Source organism: Raphanus sativus, chromosome 7 (assembly GCF_000801105.2).
Source record: "Raphanus sativus cultivar WK10039 chromosome 7, ASM80110v3, whole genome shotgun sequence".
NCBI lineage: Eukaryota > Viridiplantae > Streptophyta > Magnoliopsida > Brassicales > Brassicaceae > Raphanus > Raphanus sativus.
The window spans coordinates 9,424,393-9,448,435 of record NC_079517.1 but is presented as its reverse complement, the minus strand read 5'-3'; the positions used below and the strand labels follow the sequence as shown (position 1 = coordinate 9,448,435).

Genomic DNA, 24,043 nt, shown 5'->3' with positions numbered 1-24,043 from the left:
TCTGAAGAAGAATTCGGTCCAATATCAAAGAAAGCTGGAAAAGGAGAATCAGGGACAGGTAAAGGTAAGACATGCTGTCCAAAAATTTCATCGTTGAACTCTGTATTCAAACGTTCAGAAAACGGAAAACAGGTTTCATGAAACACGACATTACGCGAGATGGAAACTTCATATGTATCAATATCAAGAACTTTGTAGCCTTTGTATCCTTGCGGATAACCAAGAAACACGCATGGAGAAGCACGAGGAGAAAACTTATCTCTATCTTTTAACAAAGTTGAAGTAAAGCAAAGACAACCAAAAACTCGAAGATGGTTATAACTAGGCTTTTTCAAAGTAAGAAGTTCAAAAGGAGTTTTGTTTTGTAAAAGGGGAGTAGGAGTACGATTGATCAGGTAAACAGCGGTTTGGATACAATCACCCCAATACTCAATAGGAATATTTGACTGAAAAAGAAGAGACCGAGCAACATTTAAAATGTGTTGATGCTTTCTCTCTACAACAGAGTTCTGTTGAGGAGTATAAGCACAAGAAAAATAGTGAATGATCCCTTTTGATAGAAGTAAAGATGTGAAAGCAAGTTCAGGAGCATTGTCAGTTCTAATGGCTTTAACAGAAACTTTATATTGAGTCTCAACATGAGTAAGAAATTCGGGAAAAACTTTGGCAACAGAACCTTTGTCCTTAAGCAAATAAACCCATGTTACTCTAGTGCAATCATCCACAATAGTCAAGAAGTATTTGTAACCATCAACTGTTAGAACATGAAATGGACCCCAGATATCAAGATGAATGAGATCAAAAGCCAAAGAAGACATATTATTAGAAGAAGAAAAAGACAAGCGTTTTTGTTTTGCAAGTGGACAAACTTTACAAAGATGATCATGAACAATATTGTCTTTTGAAATATCTAAAGCTTTTGAAAGAATTTGAATTTTATGCGGAGATGGATGTCCTAATCTTTGATGCCAAACTTCTGATGAAACTTGAGAGATGTGATGCACATGAGCAATTGAAGACGGTTCAGGAGCATCAGAATCCAGAATATAAAGGTTTTGGTGAAGGTTACCCTTCCCAATCAAGTAACCCGGAGTATGCTCCTGAAGAAAATGAAGAGGATTAAATGGTAGAATGTAACAAGTATCAGATGAAAACAAAACCGAGATTGAAGTATCTTTTGTCAAAGCACTAATGCTCAAAAGGTTAAATTTGAAACCCGGAATGAAAAGCACATTAGCAAGAGTCAATTGAGATGAAAGAATGATATTACCAGAAATAGAAACCGGTATACGAGAGCCATCAGGCAAAGTAACAACCGTATTTGAAATCAGTGTAGTGCTAGAAAACAGAGTCAAATCAGAGCAAACATGACAACTAGCACCAGTGTCTATCACCCAAGATTGAGATGAAAAAGTAAGGCCATTCTTCATTCCCGCAGAAATGAAATGAGTATGAGTAAAAAGCTTACCTGATGCAGATGCAGATGCAGATGCATGATCAGTGGTTAAAGGAACTATATGAGGATGAGGTTTGAAAGTAGAGGTCGATCCATCGGAGAGTTTAAGAACACTGCCTGCAATCTGAGAATGCTGAAGCTCATTACTACCAGAGGTAGCATTAAGAACACTCAGAAGTTTCTGCACTTGATCCAATGTGACCATCCCCAAGCGAGTACCCTGTTGATCATGCATGGTAATACTTCCAGAGTCATGTGTAATATTGGCCACAGTAGAAGCCTTAGACGCATGTTGTTGCTGAGAGCCAGACTGGTTAGAAGACATGTCCTGTAGCTTGTTCGCCGAGTTGCTAGTCTTGTACCCTTGAGGATACCCATGTAGTTTATAGCAACGACTGACAGTATGACCAGAGAGTCCGCAATGGGAGCAAATAGGACGTTGTCGCTGTTTGGTGTATCCTCCAGAGTAAGCTGCAACAACAGGTTCAAGAGATGAATCACCATGAGAAGACTGAAAGGTCATGTTGCTGGTAGACTTCATAGATCGTTGTCTTTCTTCCTGAGAAATCAAGTTGAAGACCCTCGAGATAGATGGCTTGGGTTCCAGCATTAGTATCTGTCCCCTAGTAGCCATGAAGGTGTCATTCAATCCCATAAGAAATTTGAGAATCCGATCTTGTTCATCTCGCTGAACTAGCTGTTTATGGCTCGCACAATCGAACTGGCCACAACAACATGTATAAGGAGCTTCATGATTCTTAAGCTCCTCCCATAGCTGCTTGAGACGAGTGTAGTAAACACTCACAGTGTTAGAACCTTGAACTTCAGAGTATATCTGCTGCTTGATGTCAGCGGTTCGAGGTCCATCACTCTGTTTGAATTGATCATGAAGATCTAACCACATCTGCTTCGCCGTTTCCAGGTACATGATACTCTTCGCAATCGACTTGTCAACAGAGTTCACAATCCAAGTGCTCACAATATTGTTACATCGTGACCAAGAACCAAAATCAGGATGAGTTTCATCGAGATCTGGATACAAACCAGTAACAAAGACGGCCTTATTCCTAGCACCTAAGGCCATAAGCATCGATCTACGCCAGCTATTGAAGTTCCCAATACCAGTAAGTTTCTCAGAAACAAGAGAGATACCAGCGTGATCGGCATGATGAACGAAAAGTGGATTGGAGTTTGGATCGGAGAGCGAAGCAGTATGTAATCCAGGAATCGAAGCTTCAGAATCTTGAGGATTCATGGCGAGAACAGAGATTCGTCAATCCCAAAGCAAGATAATCTCCAATCGATTCACAATCGGAGGAAAGCGAAGAAGAAAATGCCGAAACGATAGATCGCGAGAACTTGGTGAAGAAGAATCGCAAAAATGTCAATCAACAAAGGATGAAAGAAGACGCTCATAACGACGACGATGAGCTGATTCGAGTAGAGAAGATGAGAAAACGAAGCGGAATACGAGAATCAGAAAGTCTCTGATACCATATTAGATGTTTCAATGAGGAAGATGATGACGAGAGGAAAGGTTGTTACAGAGTAAAAGAAACTTCATATTCAATCATCTTAGTTTGTTACAATGAATCATGAAGAATATATATAGCTGGTTTAAGCTAAAGGAAACTAAACCAACTTGTACCGAGTTCCTAAACCGGTCATATAATGATAACTCTAATACAAGGTCAAAATAATTTATAGGATTTGAAGAAACATTTGTTGTGTATATTTTTCCACGGCATTGGTTAAAAATAAGGATAAGAGCGAATTATAATGTTGAACGTTTTCTATCGATTTTTGATGGATTTAAGAATGGTAATACCGTAATAGTAATTGCCCATATTAACGGTTAGATGTTTCGATGAATTTTGACGAATCCATCAAAACTCTGTCAAAAACGTTGGTTAGTTATATTCTATTCAAATTTCTTTTGGAAATACCAAAAGACTTAAGACAGTTTAATGTGATCCATCAGAAAAGTATTTCCGATGATTTTATGTTAGTATATCGTCAGAATTGTATTAGAAAACTTTGACGACATCTCATAAATTGGTTCGGTTTTACCACTGTTTTTTTTGTAATGAAGACTTTACAAAACTTGAAACCATCACAATGGACAATCGAATAAATTGAAGACTTGCTGATTTCAAAAACCGTAAATATATTTAAGTTTCATGTAAAGATAAGATCATATTCCAGATTAGCTGTCCACACAAAACCGTAAATATATAGTAATCTTAGCCAAATGGAATTTTTGTATTGATAGAAAAAGCATCTCCAGTACCTTGTCAATTGATTGATGGTCTCATAGGGACTTGAGAAAATATAGAATCTGAGAAATTTTTGCCAAAAGAAGTATCGGAGAATATAATGTGTGAATGGGCTTCATGTCTTTATTCTATTTTGGGTGGGTATCTTTTAAAGATTTGATCTTCTTCTTTTCTGAAAACCTAGATATATATGTTCATCTTCTTCGTCGTTTAATACATTTTTTATTTTTTCTAGAGTTTCAAAGACCGTACACGCATAGTTATACTATCTTTGCTTTCGATTACCTCTTTTATATTTATCTTTATATCGAAATTTTCAAAGGTGTTCTTATATATCATCTCGTGACCCAAATCAGATAATTTAATTACGAAAAATGTTGTAATATTTTTTAGCAAAAAAAAATGTTGTAATATTTATTTTATTTGTATTTTTAACCCCGTAGAATGTATGCGGACAAAAACAAATATCCATGGAATTACGTAAACTAGGAAGACAATAACTATACTCTTTGTGTGAATTTTAACTGGTTCGCAAGAAAACAGTAATACAGAACGACGAAGGAGATATGTATTTAAAACAATACCGAGGATCATAGTAAATTATTTCGTCAGTATAGGAGAGGAGAGTAACATAAGGACCTACATACGATTTATATTGGACCACTTTTATATCTACATCCACTTTTCACAATTACTGATTAATTTCGTTATTATAGAATTCAGTCTTCTTAAAAGAATTCCGACTTACCAGAATTCTCTCTTTTTGTTTCTTGCTCTAAACAGTAATAAACAGTGACAACAATATAAGGAGAAACCAATCATAGGTCTAAATATGTAGTACGCATCGAGTCGTCGCGTAAGTGGACATTGACAATGTCTGGTACGTTGGTCAGTTGTTTAGATTGTGGAAACAACTATGTTGTGTATTCTTAATCTATATAATAAAAAGACTTAGGGCAAAGAACGTCTGGTTTCATCAGGGATGCTATTCTGATGAAGAGAAATCAGAAACATAATGGGGGACCTAATGCAACAATGGCATGTGCATGAGTAATCTCACTCTGTTTTTAATACCTAGGCTTGAACTTGTTTTTATTCATTTTGCCAAGGTAAATCCTACCCTGATCTAAATTATTGTAACTTGTTACAAACTCTTCCCCTTTTTTATATAGGATTCACATATTTGGCACACAAGAGACACGTCTACTAACTTTATGCATTGATAGATTTTGGATTAATAATCTAATGTTGGGACTTGAAAATCATGTTATTTGCACTCTCGTGTTTATGGGTGGTTCAAGTGGGGAACAAACGGTGTGACCGCTCCGGATCCAATCCGATGTCCCTCCACTTTTAATAGTTAGGTGCCCAAGTATAAATATATATAAAGTGTAAAATTGTTTTATATAAATATATATATATATTGTCATCAATTGTTTTTATAAAATTTGCTTTTAATATTATTGTTTTTAAAGATCTATGAAAACTTTAAATTGATATTAGGTTTAAAGGTCCAAAACGTTTTTTGCACTAGTGCACGTAAAATTCTTGAGCCGGCTGTATCTTATTGTGATTATTAAGGCTATTATTATTTTTGTCAAACAATCAAGGCTATTAATGTTTTAGAGGATGTTAATGGGAGTTAGATTTATAGGGAGTTTGTTAATTTTAAAAGTATAGAGATATGTTGAATTAGCAAGAATTGGTGAAAATTTTATATATTGTGATAATCTATTAAAACAAATACCTATAATGATTTTAAAAATCCAATAGATATATATGGTATTCTCAAAATCTTGTTATATGAACTAAATAGTTAAGAATACAACTTCTAATTAATAACACTAATTTTAATAGATTTATAAAATAATTAAAATCTAATTTTTTTGAATAACTAATGGTTTTGTATAAAATTACAAAACCATCAACCCAATAACATTAGATTTATGAGAATCTATAAACCAATAATACTAAATTCTTTAAATTTTAACAATTATTGAAAAAAATGTAACTCTCGCTAAAACTTTTCTTAGAGTTTGGTTTTAAACGCAAGTTGATCCTTTGGTGAAAATTGATATTTTGTTAGAAGAACAAATTCTTTGTTTTTTTTTTATTTCTTTTGCCCGTTCCTGGCCCTTTGATGTGATTTTCCATCAATGATTCAATATATAATGCGAGTTTGACGTCACACGTTTTCCATAAACATATCGCTGACTATTTTCATCCCAAAGAGGTAATTAATCTTGCAAAAGAGGTAGAGAGTTCCAGAAAAGTGGACTTAGAATAATTTTCTATTGTTGACAAGCATAGCTTCGAAAATCCGTATATACCGAAGGAACCCAAATAATTACAATATTATTCCAAAGTAGTTGAAACGAAAGGTTCGATGAAAATGGAGAAGAGAAATCATCTCGCTGCTCTATGTACGTCTATAAATAGTGGCTTCAAGAATCCTCATCATCATCTCATCATCACCAACCTTCTGGTACTTCTCTACCCCCATACATACATCTAAAATCATATAGTTCTCCAATTTATACAAAGATGTTGAGCTATAACTACAATGATCACCAAACTTGGTATTTTATCAAGATCTTGATAGTCGCTAGAGGTATTTTCATCTTTTTATAGCATTTAGTGTTCTTTTCAAACATGATAATGTAGTCGACCTTTAACGTTTGGTAGGCGTTGATAGTGTTGACAGAAGATAGAGAGCACAGATGATGCGATGCAATTTGGAGCAGCTTTTATGCATCATACTCCTTTGTGCTCTCTAGTCTTCTGTCATCACTCGTTATTTGCCTTAACCCACCGTATATATAACCATTTTTTCTGTTCCATAACTTAATTAAACTTGAAACTATAAAGAATACACATTTTAGCCCTAAATATTTTTTTTGATCAAGAGAAACTGAACTTGCATGATCATGTGTTTTGATTTTACATTTTTTTGTTGAGTTGTCTAATATTCAAATTTGGTTCGAGAGGTATTTTAATCAAGCTTTATCCAAATCGTTTTTATATTATGTCATATATTAACAAAAAGAATATGACATAATAGCTCATTCGAGGTATTACTTTTGTATTGTGGGGTTTTTTGTTAACAGAAAGGAGTATGCCGGTTTGAACTCTGACAGATCAATAACTTTAGCACAACCCATTAAGTAGGCTCAGTATCCTGATCTCTATATAGTTACGGGAAAATAACAATTGAGACAACTGGAAAAGTAAGTGTTTATCTTATAAAGCCTTTGAATGGATCTTGAAAACATCAGCTTAAAGTTGTTTCATGGCCAACATTAATATAAAATAGTATTTGTAAGTCCGAGTTTCTTTGATAAAAAAAAAGTCCGAGTTTCTTTTATCCATTTATATATGTTGACCTTGAAAGTTTATATTTCAGTTTTATTAACCGAGTTACATGTGTTGTTATCATGAATCATTTTCAAATGACGACTGATCAAATACTTGTCCGTTCCATATGCAATTAGAGATGTTCAATTGAGTTAAATTTCAATTTGGTTTTCTTGGGTTTTTAGTTTATAAAAATTAGATACCATATTGATATGGTATCTATTTTGGTTTAATCAGTTTTAAACCAATCGCTAAGGGTTAAATATTTTAATATTTATTTTCAAATAAACTTTAATGATTTTATGATTATATGGTTATAATCAGATTCAAACTCTAACTTTGCTTATTAAGGGTTTCGAGTCTTTTAAATTCAAACACGTTACAATGAAGTTTTAGGAACAAAGAGTAAAGAACGGAGCAAACAAGTCAATAATGGGCACTTTGGGCTTAGATTGATTGATCCACTTTTGTATCGATCGAACCTGTATTAAACAAAATTTGTAGAACGTTTGACGATAGATTGGAAACATGAAATCGGTCAATTAGCTAAGGATATATCGATCTACTTACAAATCGATCTTCTTAATAGATCATCGATCACTAAACCGGTTTAGCTTGAGGAAATATGAATTCTTTTTTTTTTAACATTTGAACTTGCTGATCACTTAATTAATGATATCCAGATTGTTTAATGCATCGAATCAACATATGTTTAGAATGTATGTTATGTTGTTGGATTCAACTAGAGTTAAACTTCAACTATCTAAACATAATAGTTTGTATTTCAGGAGAGCTAATTTAAAGGTGTCCCCGCTATCACTCGCAAACGCAGCTTTTGCGGTTTGCAGCGGTTGTTGGCATTTCGAAACAATCACAGAAAACGCTACAAATCGTTTCAAATTGTTTCAAACCTTTTAAAAACAAAAACTGGTTTTAGCTAGCGTTTGCGGTTGTGGACGGTTGCAGAAGGATAATTTTTTTTCTTTAAAACAAAATAAATAAAAGTAATACTAAAAATATTCAATAAAAAATTTAAAGTAAAATAATAGAAATTGTAAAATATATACATATATATTTTTATAATATAAAAATTTAAAATTTAAATATTTTCTATAAACTTTTAAAATTTAATAATATGATTTTATAAATATAAATTTTATATTTATTATATTATTATAATTTCTAATACTTTTATAATTATATAAAATGTAAATTTTGTTAATTTATTATTTAACAGATGTTGTGATTGATAGTTTACCAGTTATAAGAGTTCCGTAAACACAACAATTTCTAACCGCTTACAAACTTTAGAAAATGTGTGAAACCCTAACAACCCATATCCGTAAACTCCTGCAACCGCAACAGCAGCGGTTAAACCAGTCAGTTAAAGAAATTTGAGTTCGAAAATGGCTCTAATCGCGTTTTTTTTTGTCTTGCAATCATTTCAAGAACTTTGTATTTTGATTATTATTTGCTGTCTAACGCTTTTTATCACAAGTTCAAATTTCGTTTACATATTCTTTTTTACGTTCTCTATAATTAAAAACCATTGGTTTTCTCTATTTCTTCCTCGTATATTTATCGTGCTTGTGGTCTATATAAATAGAGTCAAAATCTGATCACACACAATCACAATCACACTTCTCATTCGCCATGCAGTGATGAGTGCTCTACTTTTTTTTTGAACAACTGAGTGATGAGTGCTCTACTATGTTTCTATGTTAATAATATTTCAATCATCATATCATAGAACCGCAGATGTAAACGCAAATAAACATTTGTGGCATCTAAGTAAATATTATTTGTTCAAACTTGTCCAAATCAACCTAAAATTTCATGTCTGGTTATGATAAAACATTCAATCACAACATCATAGAAATATCATCTTACAAAACGACAGCATGTTTAATGTGATTTCACCGGGGTAAAATCAAAAGTAGGCTATCTAATAGATGACGTTACACAGTGCAAACCCGCATGAGACATGTCTATACGAAACCCATCAGTTTTCAAAAGGTCTCCTGCTATGTTCCTATATTGATGGCTAAACAACAGTGATATTTTAAAGCTCAAGTTCACTGGACAATAAGCAACACTTGATCTATAAGGTTAAGAGAACCAAAGGCATGAGGTAAACACCCAGACGTGAGATGCTACATTAGAGGTAACAAACTATGTTAAGCAATAAGTATCAATTAGAAGAAGCACTATGAGCATTAACCTTCCGTTAAGTTCACTACCTAAAGTGGAAAACAGATAACTCAGAAAGAGGTTAACAGTTTTGCTGTGCAATCAAATACTAACTCTTCAGCAAATAGCTCCTGAAGGCCACACATCTAGTTGAAGAGCATGATAACTAAAAGTGATTACTAAAATAGGAAAATTAAATATTCAGTTTACAGAAAGCATCTACGCATAAGGATGCTCAATATAACTAGCTTAGCCACAGCGTTCTGTTGTAGACCTAAAAGAGAAAAACTCAACACATAAAAAGAAAAGTATCATCCAACACAGTTACTGCATTTTGAATGTGAGTTCACTGGATAGGATAAAAAAGTAAGCTAACTGAGGGATGAAAAGACGCATTACGATCCGAGAGGTACCATAGCACTAAGAAAATCATAAGATTTAAGACAAAATAGTATGTTTCCCTCATATCCAGTGTTGGATTTTTATTACATCAACATTACGTTATTGAGAACCATAGAGGTTGCAGTGAGGCAGCAGGACGTGCTTAGGCAGAGACTCAGAGATAGAACTACATTAAGCAATAATTATCACTGGTATGAACGAGCATTCATTTTCATGTAAACTCCACTACCTAAAGAAGGAAATAACTTTTCTTTTGAAATCAGATATAAGCCCTGACAAAGCTTTGTGAAAGGCACACATTTAGTAGCAAACTAAAAGCGGATAACTATTATAGGAAATCGATCACTTAAATCTACGTAATGGAGCAACCACTGGTACGCATACTGTAAGTTCAGAAGACCAGATGCATATAGGAGGAACTGAGTCACTCATTTAAGGAAAACAGAGTTGTTTGAATCCTTCACTATAGCTAAAACAGAGTTGTCTGTTTCAACTTTTTATTTGGATCTCTACAGGGAGAGGGAGTCCTCAGCTAAAGACTCTTCTAATCTAAAGCAATCTCTCTCTTAGGCAAAATCTCTACTAATATATAAGATATATAAGGCACAACATCTGCAGTCTCGTATCAACCTGATTCCAACAAAAATCATAACATAGTAAAAACAATATACCATATCTTGGTAATGTGGCTAGTTAGTACTACCGTAATCACCTGAATTCAACCAATACAAGATCCTCCAAATGAAAGTAAAATCTAACCCAACTCGGTCTTCTTACCCTTGAAAATTCATAATGTATCTCCAGCTAGTTAGCAGGGCCAAAGACAATTCTACAAATTTCATTAATTTCATCAATCTTGTAAGTTGGAACCTTATTTGCAAGCGAAGTAGTTGCAGATAAACTCAAACATGCACATCATCATATGACTCAAGACTATGTTCGTTTCACAACAAACCAAGTTTAACCCTTTCTCCTGTACAGTAGATCAACAAAAACTATACCACTGGTTATGTTGTGAAACGAACATAGTCTTAACACGAGAAATCAAAACCAGTGGTATAATCCCAACACAGATGGTTCACAATGTCTACTTTTACCACAACGACTCAAAAGAATCAACAAGTCAAGAAACCAAAACTCCCTAAAGACTGAAATCAGTCACTTGTAAAAAAGTTGCATACTTTTGCACAAAGTTAAAATCGCATACTTTTGCACAAAGTTAAAATCTTCCATCATCTCAAACCGTAATTATATTCCTTTAATCGTATCAACATTTATTTAACATCGTTTCCCTTTTCTATCATTCAATTTACGATATTTATAGGTATCAAATCTGTACAAATTATTATTACCCTTTATGATTATGTATAACCTTTGCTCCTCGCATATCAGTGAGTGAGAAGCATCCTCTCTTGCTCGGTGAGCGAGTGACGGAAATGGCAACGGTGGCCATAAGGACAGGTGGCTCCGGTGACGATCATACGGCAGACTTCCGTTTTGTAGCGAGGGTGCCTTATCACCGGACGGAGCTCGTCGATTCCGTGAGCGAACTGGCAGTTATCGGCGTAGGGACAAGCTCCGGTCTGTTGCCACTTGTTGCAGAGCTCCGTCTTCGTCATCCCTTGACGGTATACCTCAACCTCCAACGCATCTCTCTCTCCTTTCGTCGGCACGCACACCTTTTGTGTCACCTTCGAAGATTTATCCGAATTTTTACTAATAATAAAAATAAATAAATATTATTAAATAATTAAAACGTTTTATTGTGATGATTACCGAGTCGGAACCGAGTTGACTCGTTTGACGACTCGCTCCGCCGTATCCATGGCTTCCCTGGTTCATCATCTTGAGATATCCCGGCGAGCGGACGGAGATGCTTCTAGGCAACGAGTTTCTCTCCGGATCGCTCGATCTCACCGGACGACGATGCTTATAAGCTCCAGTGTCACCATGGCTACCGAAGTCGGAGATCTGATGGCGGTTACGGAAGGGAGGTGGAGAGACGGAGGAGGAGGAAGAAGACGAAGCGGAGATATGGATAAGCTTGAGGAGATCGACGTTCTCCTGGCGGAGCGCGTCGTTCTCGCGGCGGAGCGAGTCGAGGTCCGTCATCAGGGACTGGAGGCGGGAGAGGCAGATCTCGTAGTGCTCGTTGAGCTCGTCGTACTCGAGGATGAGGCTCGCTTGGCGGAGGCGGTGCTCGGTGGCGGTATCGTCGAGGACGACGCGAGCGGGAGGAGAGGAGGAGGAGTACGGAGGAGGAGACGGGGAGAGGGAGAGCGAGTCGGGGAACTGAGACTCCGGCGAGAAGATCGAGTTGTAGAGCGAGGCGAAGCTCGCGGCGAAATCCTCCTGGTGCTGTTTGGTGACGCTTTTGTCAGATTGAGGTGATAGCGGAGGCGGCGGCGAGTTTAGCGACGTCACGACGCATGCCGGATCCGTTACGGTGGACGCCGCTTTCTCCATTTGCGTGCGATTCTGTTACAAGCTTCCTGAAGAAGATTCGTTCAAAAGAGAGAACATTTAATAACGTCAGAGGATAATGTACGATTGAAACGGAATTGATTCCGATATATCTACGAAATCTGGAGAAAAATCTAACTCTGAAACTAGAAATCATACTCTGGTTTGATCGGAGAAGACGATAGAAGTACACTAAAAACAGAACGAGCAGAACCTAGAGAGAATAATGAAGAGATAGTAGAGAGAGAGTACCTGAATCTCGTCGAAGTGTGGAGAAGCGAAAGAGAAGAGGCGGTGAAAGAAAGATGAACAATGCTCTGTAAATGTGTATATATACACACACTGTCAAATACCGAACTAAGAGATAGGTGGGGGAGGAAGAGTTATTATCACATGCGGGAGGGACCACCGTAAGCTTGTTCAGTTACTCAATCTGGACCGTACAGTGAGACGATCTATGAATCTGGGTGTATTTAATTGGTTAGCGAATCGCTTCCCTGTGATTAAGTCAAGCATAGAAGAGTATATACTACCTACTTCGCTTTCCCGCCTACCTCAGAACCGTTAGAGGTCTGTAACAGAAAATTGTCATTTATTTATTTATTTTTAAGGGAAAATGTCGATAGCTTCAACTACAAAACTAGTGTTTGGAAATTGCATACAAAGACACTGAGAAATATGATTACTATATTCGGTTTGGTGTATAGTTTTAAGCGTGGGATTGTGACTAGGGTTGAGCGTTCGGATACCCATTCGGATTTTGGTTCATTCTATTCGGGTTTCGGGTTTTCGGGGTTAAAGATTTCAGCCCCATTCGGATATTTATAAATTTCGGTTCGGGTTCGGTTCGGATCTTTGCGGGTTCGGTTCGGGTTCGGATAACCCATTTAAAATATTTTTAAATTTTCAAAATTTATTATATACTTTAAATTGTCAAATCTATAAAAAAGATAATATATTACATATAAATTTTCATAACATATATGTCAAAGTACCTTAATTTAACATATAAATTGGTTTTCTTTGAATATTTGGATAAATAATCAATAGATATTTAACTATTTTGGTGTTTTCAGTATACTTTAGCTATTTTAAACATTTACTTTTTACTATTTGCATATATTTTCCGAGTATCTTGGAAAACTTAAAGGTATCTTATATATTTTTAATATTTTTAATATACATTATATATAAAAATAATGTATATATTTAAGTATATAAATTTATTTCGGATACATTCGGGTACCCAAAATATTTCGGTTCGGATCAGGTTCGGTTTCGGTTTTTTAAATACCAAAATTTTGAATCTATTCGGATATTTAATCAATTCCGGTTCGGGCATCGATGTTTTTTTTTAGATCGGGTTCGGTTTGGTTTTTCGGGTTCAGATTTTTTGCCCAGCCCTAATTGTGACAAATATTCACTATAAAATGTTAACCCACTTTTACCACAAAAAATGCTAACCCACTTGTACCGTTTTATGATTTACTAATTACCAACTTATGTAGTTACAACTTCCTTAAATTTATTTAAGCAAAAAAAGAACTACTTAATTTTTATTTAAAATTATCAATCTTCTCATTTAGCAAATTTACTGGAAAACATTATGAATATTCTACGTCAAAACCCCTATAAAACGTAATTTGAAAATTTAGATGGAAACAAAAATGTTTGTTAGGGGGGAAGTTTTGCTTGTCACTAAAGGAATTGTAATTTGGAGAATACAAAAAGTAGTGATGTGTTTGTAGGAAAAAGAAAAGAAAAATTAATCGAGAACTCTGTTTTAAAGTTTGGTTGGTTCGATAATGAATAAGAATAGTTAATTACTGATGATGAAAAAATTTTAATTAGATGTCATTGTTTAAGTTTCAGGTTGCAAACGACAGTAGTAAGGTAAAGGAAGACTAGTGAGAGTTTGCTTCGAGAACACAGCTTTAACTAACTACATGGTCCCTCTCCTTCCTCGTGTGCATACTTCAATCGAAATCTATCGTTGTGGCTAACTAACTAGAAAATGTTCCCTTCCTTCAAACCCAACAACCCCACCGAATTTACTTTCTTACCCTTGGTTTCTCTTAAATATTATATAGTCGATTCTCGGTAATCATCACGTGTACTACTTCTGTCGTAACGCGAATTACATGAATGATCGATTAGTTAATCAAAAATGTTCGATGATGAAAGCAGAGACATAAATGGGCCATTCAAATAAGGTTTAAGCCCAAAACATACACGAATATCCATATGTATATTGGTAAATGCATTCGCACATATGTATACAATTTACTTTTCAGTTAAACCCAAAAGATGTAATAAACTCACAATCACGACAAAACCATGAAGTCAGATAAGCTCTGGAGTCGATCACCAGTAGTCAAAACCGGAAAATCAGAGTTTCCGGTTATAAGATTCGTCCGTGGATACCTCGAGAAAATCAAGGAGAAAACCGGCGGTCCAGGAGTTGGCGGAGGTTTAGGCTGCGGCGCTGGACTCGGTATCGGTCTAACCGGTGGGCTCGGGTTAGACGCTTCAGAAGGGTTGAACCATAGTAATGTGGTGTTTGGAATCGGAATGGGTTGTGGTATTGGGTTGGGGTGCGGGTACGGATTTGGAGTTGGCGGCGGAATCAATTTCGACGACATTGGAGATTATTTGACCTACGAGAAAAGCTCCGGGTCAAAGTCCGGGTCTGGTAAAGGATTTTTTTTCAATTGATTATCAAGAAATCGTTGTCAATTGTGTCCCTTTTTTCAGTCAAAGTACTCGTCCTTTTAGTCTTCTTTATTTTGGTTTAACCATGTCTTTCGGTTTATGTATCTCAATCTTAGTTCCGGTTTAAGTTTGTGTATGTAACTTTATTAATGGAATCATTGAGCCTTATCTTCTGGAGTTAGTAGTGCCAACAGCTGAGAATGACCATCTATTGTTGATGACTAGCTTTGAAAAACTGCTTCTAAATAGCGAAGTGGCTAAGCTTTTGTGGGAATGTGGTGGTTTAGAAGGCATAGGAGTTTTGTGGTATTATGAAAAATACACATAACATAGTGGTTACATCAAAATATATCATATGATAACTTAAGTTATTTTGTTGAATAAAACAAAAAGAAAAAAAAAACTTTTTTTTTTTTAATTGAAGATGCCAGTTTTTCGAAGCTGGCATAGACATTTCTCATGATTGGTCTTTTATCTGGGCTCTTCTGTACACAAGCTAAACCGATCTTGACCACTTGAACCATACTGTCTTCCATATCTCTCTTTCTAGTTAAAACTGGGTCAAGCACATACCAAACCGGTTTATTTCTCTCAGCAGCTGATTCAACCCACATAACCAAATCGGTCTCTGAACTATTCATCTGCATAACCGGAGATTTCCCGGTTACCATTTCGAGTACCACTAAACCGAAAGAATACACGTCCCATTTCTGAGACGGTTTAGTCATCTTGGAAGCTTCAGGAGCTTGGTAATATGCTTCTCTTGACACGCTTGGTGAGCGTGACTCCATCGGAGAGATCTGATCCGATCTAGTGCCTGAAGAAGGCATGTCGACAATACGCCCCAAACCAAAACCTGAAATTTTCGGTTCAAGATTCGGCCCAAAAAGTATGTTGCTGGAGTTTATATGTCCATGGACGTATCTCTTGGGACTGAACTCGTGAATGTATGTCAATCCTTTCGCGATTCCTCTCAGTATTCTTAACCGAACCGGCCAAGAAAGTTGCTTGCATGACAAGCTACCTGGTCTACCTGTTATATAACATATATCAATGAGACTTGATCCTAAAGTTCTTAGCTATCAAACAATGTTCAAGAAAACAATAGAAGGTAACTAGGAGCTTCATAGAAAAGTCTAGTCATTAACCAATTATTGATTTATTTTACATATATTTTATATATTTATATTAATATTTTAGTTTTTGGGTTTAATTATAAAACTCCAAAGAAAACTGAGACAAATTTGTGGATTTGCATTAATATGTTAAATTTAACATATTTAAATTAATTTAGATCGATATAAACCAATTTTAACCAATTTTAACTAATTTTAAACTTGTTAAACGTGTACAAATCGGATCTTTAAAAAATCGTTTCGGTTATGGTCTATTTGCCATCTAGGCGTCTGCGTAGTCGGCAGCTAAACTGGTTTTAGAACATTGCTATAAAATATGGTCAAACAACACCTTCAACATTAAATAATTTATGCGATTTGATTAGAGCTTACCTTGAATAGCAGAACCAAGGTCACCATTTGGTATGTAATCATAAATTAGGAGCTTCTCTTCAGGAGACCAGCAACAAGCTTGTAGATTCAAGACATTAGGGTGCTTGATTTTCGCCATTGCTTCGACATCAGCAAGAAACTCTTTGAGCCTTAACCAACCTTTATCTTCCAGTCTTCTAACGGCTAACATCAACCCGTTTTCAAGAACAACTTTGTAGACAATCCCGATCCTGCTCTTTCCTAGCAGAAATGCCGATGCTTTGAGAAGCTGGTCTAGGTCAAACTGAATCTCCGGGTCCATTGGCATGAAAACCTGTTGAGTTTTGTTTTCATCTAGCGCTTCGGATTTCGAGTTTCCCGTCTTGAAACAGAGAAACTCTTGCATTGTCTTCTTCTCCGAATGACTTGTTCGGTTGTTTTGATCTTTGTCTGCACGAGCGGCGGATGCTCTTCGGAGATGGTAGATGAATAATGAAGCAAGAAAGACTATTCCAGCGACTGTGCATCCGGTGGCTGTAAGGATGGTGCAAAACCTAGAATGATGGTTGGCTTTTCTTGAATAGAGCTGAGAAGGAATTGTTTGTGCGTTCCTTGTTGCGCAAGAAACCTTTGTGGGTATTCCACAGAGCGAAGGGTTCCCTTGGAAAGCATTTGGACCGGCGTTCAGCAGGACGTTTGATTGTGGTATCGGACCACTGAGATTATTGTAAGAAAGATCGACATAAAGAACCTCCGGGAGATCTCCAAGGCTTGTTGGAATCATACCTGACAAGGAGTTGTGAGAAAGATCAAGAGTCCCTTTCAGATTCTTCAAGCTTCCTATATCTTCGGGAATTGTTCCACTCAACCGATTGAAGGAAAGATCCAGACTCCGAAGATGGACCAAACTAGAACCGAACCCGGTTGGAAGATCTCCTGAGAAGTCGTTGTCGCTAAGAACAAGTGTTTTCAGCTTCTTGCATTGAACAAGTGACAAAGGTATCGAACCGTTGAAAGAGTTCTTTGAAAGATCCAAAGTGATCAGACTCTTCAACCTCCCTATCTCCTCCGGAACAAACCCCGAAAACGAATTTCCAGAGATCACCAAGCTTTGAAGCCCTTCTGGTGCAAAGAGCTCCACTGGTAAGTTTCCTTGAAACTCATTGTCTCTGAGGTTAATGTGTCGAAGGGACAAGAGGGTTCCTATGGAAGGATGAAGAGAACCCGAAAGGTTTTTGCTAGGAAGACGAATTGAGATGACTCTCAGATCTTTATTACATGTAATGCCTTGCCAAGAACAAGGGTTTGAATCTGAGGAGTTCCAACTGGTAAAGACAGAGTCATCTTTTGGTTTTTGCAAGGCTTGCTGAAAGGAGAGAAGAGCAAGACCTTGATCGTTAAGAGAAGTAGCCATGGAAATGAAAAGGGTTAGGAAGAAGCAGAGAATGAGAAATAATTGAGCCATCTCTACAGAGAAAGGATTCTGAATTGAGTAAAGTTTGGCTCATAAAGTATATAGAGTTGCTGTACGCTGGACTGGCCTAGTTTTTCCAAGTCAACAGTTGTAATTCATTTTCCCTTCTAACATTTAAAGATTTTTTGTTCTTTTTTGTTATTGCTGAAGAAAGTTACGAGCAAAAATACAATAGAACCGAAAACTTTTCTATAGAATATGGTATTTTTTGAATAGTATGTGAATGAAATTAGCGGCGATTGAGGCGATGATTGGAACAGTAAGGGGGCACGTAATGTAATGAGGAACAGCTTTCTAGTTTCTAGTTGTTTAGTGGTGGGGAGATGGTATTGACGCTTATTAGCTTCCAAATCCTAAAGTCAAATCTCCACCAGAAAAATTATTGTGGCGGTCTATTTTATTTTCAGTCGGTACAATCTTTTTATATACGACTTTAGATTTTATTTGGAGTCTAAAGCAATCTGGCTAGTTTTGTGGAAGAATTATAGTTAACACTTAACATGGAAAAACACAATCAAATTACATGAAAAGACATACTTGAAGTGTTTTTCACAAGTCATGACCAAAAACATTTCTCCCAGGTTGTCTTTTTAACACATGCTTTTTTTTTGTCTTTTAACACATGCAAATAAATCAATCAAACAAGAGTTGTCTAATTCAAATTAATCCCGTACTATAAACTGAACTGAGATTCTATAAGAAAGAAATATAATTTAGTTCAGTATATTGAACAAAATATATAAATATACAAAAGTATATATTAAATAAAACTAGTTAGTTTTGTTAATTTTTAGTTCAAACCCAAACCATAACGGTTTTCAAATTCTAACCGAACCAAACTGAAGTTTAATTTCGAATTAATTTCCTAAAATCCAAAATAATCGAAATGAAATTTGATCTCAAATAAAATCTATTTTTTTAAACTCAAAATAACAAAAAAAAAACTGATAAAATTACTAAAGACTTTTATAGAATGCAATATTGTATCATTGTCATACACCTAAGTATACACAAATATAGCAAAGTTACAAAAACAAATAAACAAATAAGAAGTTACAACAATGTGAAACTTAAGATACAAGCAAAAAAACATTCAGTAAAACTACAAAACAAAACAACTAACCTTCTCATTGTTCTAAAGATGACTTATCTCTTTTCCTGCTAAAAAACTTAACCAAGTTCGGAACCTTCTTCTTCTTCTTCTTGATCACAAAGTAACTCGGAGTCCCTCTGTTTCCCGACGAGTATCTCCTCGTCTTCCCTCCCTGAACCGGAGTAAACTTCCCGCTAACCCTCACCGATCTTCTCACCGGTTTAGGAGAGACCACCAAGCTGCTGCTGCTTTTGTCTTCTGCTGATTCCTCCTTGAACTTCTCAATCTCGTTCTGCACCAGTCTCTTTATCGACAGCGACCTCTGCATCCTAAAAGACGCCCTCTCCTCTTCCACCATCGTCTTCCCACTCTCCCTCTCTAACGTCTCCGTCTTCATCTCAATCTCCTTAGTGCTCGCCTTCAACGCTTCCACCCACGCCATCGCTGCTTCCACTTTCTTCTCTGCTGTTTCCTCGGCGTGACGCGCTTGTCCGCTCAGATACTCGTACTCGAATCTCGAGATTGTGATGGTTGAGCTACTCTGAGAATCCATTTCTCTAGTTTCTATTGTTCTCTCTACGATTGATTCAAGCTTCTCCAGTGCTAAACCCTCTGCTTGTTTCGCCTTCTCCAGCTCTTCTAACTTGGATAGCAACTCTTTCTCTTCCCCGCCGAAACCCATTTCAGTTTTCTTGATGATTCTTGCTTCTTCTTTAAGATTCACCTCTTCTTTCTTTGCAGCTTCTTCATCGTTCTTGAGCTTCTCCAACGAGCAAGTTAAGTTGTCAGCAAGAGAGCTGATTCTCTCTTCATCTGCAGATACTGCTTCTAGTCTCCCTTTCCCTATAAGCAGCTTCGCGTTGAGTCTCTCGATCATCGCATCATCCTTCTCTATGATCTTATCAAACCTAGCTGCTTCTCCTCTAACTTTCTTAAGCTCTTTCCTCAACGCATCCATTACATCACCGAGATAAAGAAGATCTGCGTTAAGAGAATCAAGCTCCTCCTTCTTAGCTTCTGTCTCTTCCGTCACTTCTTTCAAAACCGTCAAAGCATCCTTCCCTCTTTGGTTCTTGGGAACATTCCTCTCCATGTCCTTAACAAGCTTCAACTGCGTTTCCAACATCTCGATGTCAGCCAAAGTCTCTGCCAACACATTCTCATACTCCTTTGCTCTCTTCATATCTTTCTTCATCTCCTTAGTCCTCTTCCTCATCTTCTCCACTGACTCCAACGCCTCCTTCTTCTCCCTCTCTCTCTCCCTCTCTACCTCTCTGCATTCCTTCAAAGCCTCCATCTTCGCCAACTCAACCAAAACATGCTCTTCCTCCGCAGCATCCACCTCTACCTTAAGACTCTCCACCAGCTTCGAATCCTCTTCCGTTTTATCCCTCAACTCCATCACTTCCTTCTCCGCCGCAACCTTCTCTTTCAAAACATAGCTTACATCAAGCTTAAGCTTGCTCAGCTCTTGCTTCGCATCCTCTAACTCTCTAATGATCTGAGCGTAGTTACCACCCTTTACATCGATCTCTAACTTCTTCACAGACTTTAACCTGCGGTTCGACTGCTCTATGAGTAAAGTCAGCTCCTGCACTGTCTTCTTGGCCTTGTTTAGCTCAGCTTCTGCTTTGGCCTTTGCGGAGTCGGAAGCCTTTCTGCTCTCTCTGTACATGCCTAGCTCTCTCCCTGACTTGTGCAAGTCCTCGGCAACTGACTGTTAACAAAACAGAGAACAAATAATTGATCTTTATCAACCAAAAGACCATTCTTTGCACAATTATGAATGAAAGAATTGATATTTATCCTCACCTTGGCTTCTGGCAAATCTAACTGAGGGGAGACGGTCCGGGTAGCTCTTTGTCCGTACATGTTAATGGCGGCTTTCACTGATCCTATTCTTCTTCCTCCTCCACCTATATTCCCTTCTTCCATTGATATTTTCCTCCTGGGTTCAGCCAGAATCTCAAATTGGAAGAGATACCCAGAAAAGCCCCCAAAAAAAATAAATAGACTTTTTGAGTTCCAAAACAAGAATGTTTGAAGTAGGACGAAGTGAGATGTTGGAGGAAGAGAAAAGATTGCTGTTATGAGTAGCATAGGATAAACGGAAGAGAAGGAGATGATGATGATTGGCTCACATCCATTCTCTGTTTTCTTATCATTTTCCTTTTTGTTCTTACTGGAAAAAAAAATCAGGGAGAATTTATGAAAGTTTGTTTCTTCTAGGCACGCATCTGAGGCCAAGGATACCACAAGTAGCACAGGTGTATGTGACGTACCAAAAAAATCCCGAAAGTAAAATTTAAAACGTATTTGACTGTACACGAATACTTTTTTTTACTGACAATAACTACATAATTGACACTAATTTAGAAAACCGAATCGGTGGAGTAAAGAAAAAGAGACAGCTACAAAAACAGACACTTTGTGTATTTGTTTCTTGCTCAAAGACACATTATGGAATTGAGACACATTGTTGAGACAGCTGTCTTCTTTTTGTCAGAGATACTCTTGGCTAAGTAAAGAGACACTTTACTTTGTAAATGGTGTTTACTTTATTTGTATCTATTTGCTCTGCAGAAAATAATTTTGTCAGATTTGTTCAAAATCTAACCAAATCAAAATCGAGAGATAGCACACAAGATTTGCATATCAAAAGAACAATTGTGGATTCAATCTAGGAACAAGATCGTTTTATCTACCGGAGAGTTTGATCAAGAAAAAAAAACTTTACAATTAAACTATGAAACATAATCTCAGATCAAAACGAAAACCCACCTATCAAATTTGCAAAATCTTAGATTGAATTACCATATATGTATCCCAACCCTCACATTCCACTTTCATCGTAACCAACACAAGCTCCTCCTCTCGAGTAGCCATCTCCACCACCAATATATCCCCTCTCTTCTTTCACCTCTCTATCCACCACTTTCTCATCCATAGCCGACATTTCACCTCTGTATCCACCAACCCCTCATCCATAACCACCCTTTCACCTTTGTATCCACCAATTCCTCATTCATAGCCAGCACAACTTTTACCACGGCTTCCACCTTCATATCCCCTATCTTCATGTTTTCCACATCCACGGTAACCACTACCATTGTATCCACAAAATCACTTCTTTCACCTCTTTATCCACCACTTTTTCATCCATAACCACCCTTTTTCCTCGGTATCCACCACCTCCTCGTCCATAACCACCAAAACTTCCACTTTCCTATCCCCTATCCTCATGTTTTTCATCTCTACGGTATCCACCACTATTGTATCCACTCTCACGTCTTCCACCACCGCCTCTCCATAACCACTGCGGTATCCACCACCATGACCTTCATAGCCGTCGCTTTTTCCACTGGACTGAATCTCCATATCAACCACCAATGTATACACCCTCATGTCGACCACCATTGTCTCTTCCATTACCACATGCACCACTTCCATCGCAAATTTCTCTTGGAATCAACGGCGGCGGAACGGAACAGAGGCCGCAATTGATAGATCGGAGAGAAAGAAAACAGAAGTCGGTGAGAATGGCGAAGATTGTAAAGTGGGTTAGGGGTTGAAGAAAGATCTCTAATTTCTCAATCTGTAAACCGTCGGGGAGAAAGGGAAATTAGGATTTGTTTCTTGGAATCTGAAGCAAGAAAAAGTGGATTGTCTTTCAAAATAAGAACCAAAAATATTTAATTGGTTTGGAAAATCTATTTTGATTTAACGAGAGACAGTTTACTCTGTCTGGTTTAATTAGAATTAAAACAATTATAAGCTTAGAGTTACACATTAACTAGTTAGGATATGTCTGAATTATGACCTTAGAGTTGAGTTTAGTTAGAAAAATTTCAGAAACCAACTTACGCTATGAATGAGGGTTATATTGGTCATTTCTCTAAGAAAAGTGTGTAAAGTGATCAAAGTGTCTGTTTGTGTAATTGAGAACACGTAATGTGTCTGTGGGGGTAATATTTTCAAAGAAAAATGAGAAATTTGAGCAACTTAATAAATTATGATTTTTTGTTGACAAAAAAAAATAAATTATGATTATTTTACCTTCTAAGACACTTTATGTCATATGATTTTCACATTTAGACACATCTTGTTTGTCAGGTACTTTCTTCTTGTTTATTGTCTTTCATACCATCAAACTAACTCATCTAATCACACAACTAACCAGAGAAAACTAACCATGATTCACATAGCTTAAACTATTTTTTCTTTGTCAAAAAACACATGTTTCTCTCTCCATTCTAGATTTCAAAGTTTAACAGATCCACTTTTTCTTTCCAATCCTAATTTCACATCTCTCTCCACTTCATCCTTAATCAATTCTCATATTCTTGATTTGTTTTTGTAATTTTGTTTCCAGCATTCTACCCATCTTCCTTTTACGCTGAATAATCCTCAGAAAACCTTTTAACAATCGTGTATGACAAAATTAAAGCATCAATTATCTTGATTTTTTCCCAGAAAATTTGGTTTTTTTTTGTTTCCAGAAAATTTGGTTCTTTTTCAAGGAAACCCTTATGCTAGACGATCAATTATCTTGATTTTTTCTAAACTTAAGAGCTTTGCTATCAGATCTTCGTATTCCGCCGAGATTATTTGCCACTAATAGGTTCACCTTTGATCCAATCTAACACGACCTCCACCACAATTTGCTTGATCAAAGATAGCTCGGCTGGTCGACCTATCAAAGGCGTTTCTTTTTCTCAGCCTCTCGTCGTTGTGTTCTCGTCGTTGTGTTCTTCGGTTGTTCGGGATAACTCGATCTGCTCCTAGCGGAGTTTATTCAATTTTTTGTTTTGGTCCTTGTACTTTTATTTAATCTTAGATTTTTCCTAGAAATTTCTAACTATGCAAAATTTACAATCTGAGATTTTATTTCTTTTTGAATTAGCTCCAAAATTTACAATTCTGCGTTTTAGCTCTTTTTTCTTTGCAAATGAACACACAACTTATGTGATCTAAAATCATTAAGTCAGTAGACATCCACATCGACATTCACAATAAATATTTTTCACAATATTTCTTATTACACATTCGATATCTACAATAGCCATCAACATGCTATTTGCTCGCGTCCACAAAGTTTTACATCCATAATTATAATGTTTCTACTAGTTTAGGCAT

At 36.6% G+C, this 24,043-nt stretch overlaps 4 protein-coding genes and 1 long non-coding RNA gene across 5 annotated transcripts; 2 read left to right on the top strand and 3 right to left on the bottom strand.

Moving 5' to 3' along the window:
* The first annotated feature begins 6,211 nt into the window (after positions 1–6,211).
* LOC130497500 (uncharacterized) lies at positions 6,212–10,897 on the top strand. Its single transcript, XR_008936479.1, has 3 exons — positions 6,212–6,343; positions 6,840–6,959; positions 7,477–10,897. It is a non-coding gene; the product is annotated as an uncharacterized LOC130497500 (long non-coding RNA).
* On the bottom strand, positions 10,898–12,354 carry LOC108816997 (zinc finger CCCH domain-containing protein 14). The gene is made up of 3 exons (XM_018589574.2): positions 12,301–12,354; positions 11,455–12,170; positions 10,898–11,369 (listed from the first exon to the last, which is right to left on the bottom strand). Exons 2-3 carry the CDS (start codon positions 12,142–12,144, stop codon positions 11,067–11,069), a joined length of 993 nt encoding a protein of 330 aa, XP_018445076.2. The 5' UTR covers positions 12,145–12,170; positions 12,301–12,354; the 3' UTR covers positions 10,898–11,066.
* Positions 12,355–14,405: 2,051 nt separating this feature from the next.
* Positions 14,406–15,030, top strand: LOC108835359 (uncharacterized). Its single transcript, XM_018608623.2, has one exon. It carries the CDS (start codon positions 14,479–14,481, stop codon positions 14,854–14,856), a length of 378 nt encoding a protein of 125 aa, XP_018464125.2. The 5' UTR covers positions 14,406–14,478; the 3' UTR covers positions 14,857–15,030.
* A 102-nt stretch (positions 15,031–15,132) lies between these two features.
* On the bottom strand, positions 15,133–17,901 carry LOC108835358 (probable inactive leucine-rich repeat receptor-like protein kinase At1g66830). The gene is made up of 2 exons (XM_018608622.2): positions 16,362–17,901; positions 15,133–15,886 (listed from the first exon to the last, which is right to left on the bottom strand). The coding sequence occupies exons 1-2, from the start codon at positions 17,803–17,805 to the stop codon at positions 15,222–15,224; spliced, it is 2,109 nt and encodes a 702-aa protein (XP_018464124.2). The 5' UTR covers positions 17,806–17,901; the 3' UTR covers positions 15,133–15,221.
* An 866-nt stretch (positions 17,902–18,767) lies between these two features.
* Positions 18,768–21,127, bottom strand: LOC108817001 (protein PLASTID MOVEMENT IMPAIRED 2-like). Its single transcript, XM_018589577.2, has 2 exons — positions 20,720–21,127; positions 18,768–20,624 (listed from the first exon to the last, which is right to left on the bottom strand). Exons 1-2 carry the CDS (start codon positions 21,005–21,007, stop codon positions 18,942–18,944), a joined length of 1,971 nt encoding a protein of 656 aa, XP_018445079.1. The 5' UTR covers positions 21,008–21,127; the 3' UTR covers positions 18,768–18,941.
* Positions 21,128–24,043: the final 2,916 nt, after the last annotated feature.